At 39.8% G+C, this 2,741-nt stretch overlaps 1 protein-coding gene across 7 annotated transcripts in view; it reads left to right on the top strand.

Annotated features, from left to right (window-relative positions):
* acbd4 (acyl-CoA binding domain containing 4) overlaps positions 1–2,741 on the top strand; it is a 21,726-nt gene that overhangs the window by 15,612 nt on the left and 3,373 nt on the right. For 4 of the 7 annotated variants that reach the window (XM_034861363.1, XM_034861360.1, XM_034861359.1 and 1 more), the window contains exons 6-7: positions 763–924; positions 2,151–2,251. In XM_034861363.1, the coding sequence (XP_034717254.1) occupies positions 763–924; positions 2,151–2,251 (263 nt within the window). The remainder of the gene's footprint in view (positions 1–762; positions 925–2,150; positions 2,252–2,741) is intronic. The other 3 variants (XM_034861366.1, XM_034861361.1, XM_034861365.1) reach the window with 2 other exon arrangements.

The following is a 2,741-nucleotide window of genomic DNA, read 5'->3' as shown; positions in this document are numbered from 1 at the left end:
CCCCCCCCCCCCCCCCAAAATAAAAAAAAATCACCGTCAAATTATGAATTTGGAATGTTAATAACACAAGTTTGCATAAATGCGTTAATCAAATATTTAATAAAATTGAAACTTTAAACAAAGTTAAACAATGAATAAATAAAAACCAAAAAAACTATTTTTTGGTTTCAAATAGTATTTAGCATTCATCTAAACTCTGGTTTGGATTATGTAGACTATGTACTGTATTGTATGTTTTGAATGTGCCTGACCACAAACGAAGTTCCCTCACAGGAAAAATAAAGTTCTTTTGATTTGATTTGTAGCGGAGCCAAGGTAGTGCACTTAATCAATTTATTATCTGTCAAAACACAGAGACAGATAATCTACAAATTGCGGAACGTAGGCTCCCATAATCCACCAGTGATCGTTGGTCGATCCCTACTTCTACTACACTTCACATACTGTACATCAGTATTTCATTTTAATAGGATTAGCCTCCACTCCACGCAGCGGCACACAAATGAGATATCATTTTCTCAGCTTATTAATAAATTAATTAATCTTTTGATCATGATTGAAATGAAACGTCATTCTTAATTGGTCACACACACAGTACAGTACAGTGTAGTGACTTTTAATTACTGCATTTGGCCCAGGCCAAGCAGGAGCGTTGGACAGCTAAAAATGCAAAATTCGGGGAGTGACTTGGGGTTCAGTGCCTTGCTCATGGACACTTTGACATGTGGCCACATGTAAGGGTCTTTGTCCATTACTTTACTGTAGGTCTGGAAGGCAGTGGGCATGCTGACAGGCTGACAGAGATCAAGGATGAAGAGCCTGGTGGCCCTGAGGAAGATTCTACTCTTCCAGACGGGTCCGACCCAGATCCCGGGTTCAGCCTGTCTGAGGTCGTAGACCTCACTGCCAACACCATCGCCAATGGTACGGGATGCAGGGATGGAACTGGGTCCACTAAGCCGCCTGCTTTTTAAAAGTTTGGGTCCGCACCAGCCTTTCCAGGTCATTTTACAGGGTTTCTGCAGGGTTTAAAAAAATCTAAAATCCAAATTGTAGGCCTTAAAAAATATTTTAAACATTCATTTGATAATTCAGAGCAACTCTACCTCTAATGCTCATCTTTTTTTATTCCGTGGTGTTGTAGTTCTTTCACTAGTCCAACTTTAATTTTGTCGTATTACGACTACAAATGAGACCAACACGCTACTAACATTGCAGCCAATCAGCTTTCATGTTATTGCCGTGAGTCTCTTTTGGGATTTCACCACAGACATAAAGCGGTTTCTATTCTTCAGCTCCGGGGAAGTGCAGGTTTACCAATACTTGGCTTGAAAAAACTGAATTTAGGACTCAATTGATATGATAAAGGTCTTAAATATCATTCATAATGGTCTTAAAAAGTCCTAAATTTGACTTTGTGAAACCTGCAGAAACTCTTTCAGTAGAGACCTCAGGCCACAGTGAAACACCAGGACAACAAACATGGTGAAATCTCTTCTTCTCCAGCTTCTTTTCAGCGGTCAACATCTGTAGGGCGTGGGACAGACAAATCATGGTCAAATCATCATGGTCACGTCGTCTGATCAAATCCGAAATATAATTTGAAATCTGAGCTGTATCATCGGTTTCAAATGAGTAATCAAAGACAAAGATAAGAGACTCTAAAACAGTTGTCTTAACTTTTGGCGTAACCCAGACGACGGTGACTGGGCAGCTGCATGCACTTTGGATCATATGAGGCCAGACATTGTCTTAGATTTAGGACATCGTTTTTGAACTTGTCCTGGTTTTAAAGGCTAACTTACTGTAAATTGACGTCATTTTTGAGCTTGCCAGACTGCTGTGGCAGTTTGATTTGCCATCACGCTTAAAATATCGACATTATTAACGATTACCTAAAATGTAATTGTGTAAATATTTTGTGAAAGCACCAACTGTCAACCCTACAATATCGTCAACTACAACAAGTCTTTGGACAGGAATATTCTGATGTTGATTTTTTTCTTTGGCCCCCGCCCTAGTTACAGTTCCTATAATGATCCTGTTTAAAAGTTAGTTCATGTTTTACTAAAAACCTTTTACTATTCTGCTTTCTGTAACCCCTCCCCCCCCCCCCCCCCCCCCCCCCCCCCCCCCCCCCCCCCCCCCGGCAGACTCTGGTGTGTGTGAGGGTTCGGTGTTGACCAGCGACTCGGAGAGCGAGATCTTCTGTGACTCGGTGGATACAGTGGAGCAACTGGACAACATCACGGTACAAACTCTAACACACAAAGATATTTATTAATTAATTTAGAATTTATTAATTCAATAATTTGGTGTCTCCAAACTTCCTTCAATTATAACTTGTCTCCTCCTAGTTGTACCCCAGCACTTAAAAAAAGAAAGAAGCATAGTCATAATTTGTGGGAATATTTCTTGCCAAAAAATGTTATATAGATCGGCTTGAAAAGGTTTACGCACCCAGGCTAAAGTTGATTAAAAAGATCAATACAAAAAAACATCTTTTGGAAATTGATCTTAATGTCTTAATTCAAAATAGTCTAGGAAAATTTGACCTTTAAGGACATTAGTTTTCTCTGTCAGGGGTGTGTGTGCGCGTGGGCCCCCCCCCCGCACACACACCCCTTATTTAGGATTTATTTATCATAAATACCTGGCCTTTAAAAATAAAAATGTGCCTGCCTTTATTGGAATTTATTTTAAAATGGGGGGTGTATACTTATGCCCCCTGTATTTTAACA

The sequence above is a fragment of the Etheostoma cragini genome, chromosome 21, assembly GCF_013103735.1.
Source record: "Etheostoma cragini isolate CJK2018 chromosome 21, CSU_Ecrag_1.0, whole genome shotgun sequence".
NCBI lineage: Eukaryota > Metazoa > Chordata > Actinopteri > Perciformes > Percidae > Etheostoma > Etheostoma cragini.
The sequence above is the reverse complement of the archived record's forward strand: the minus strand, read 5'-3'. Positions and strand labels throughout refer to the sequence as shown.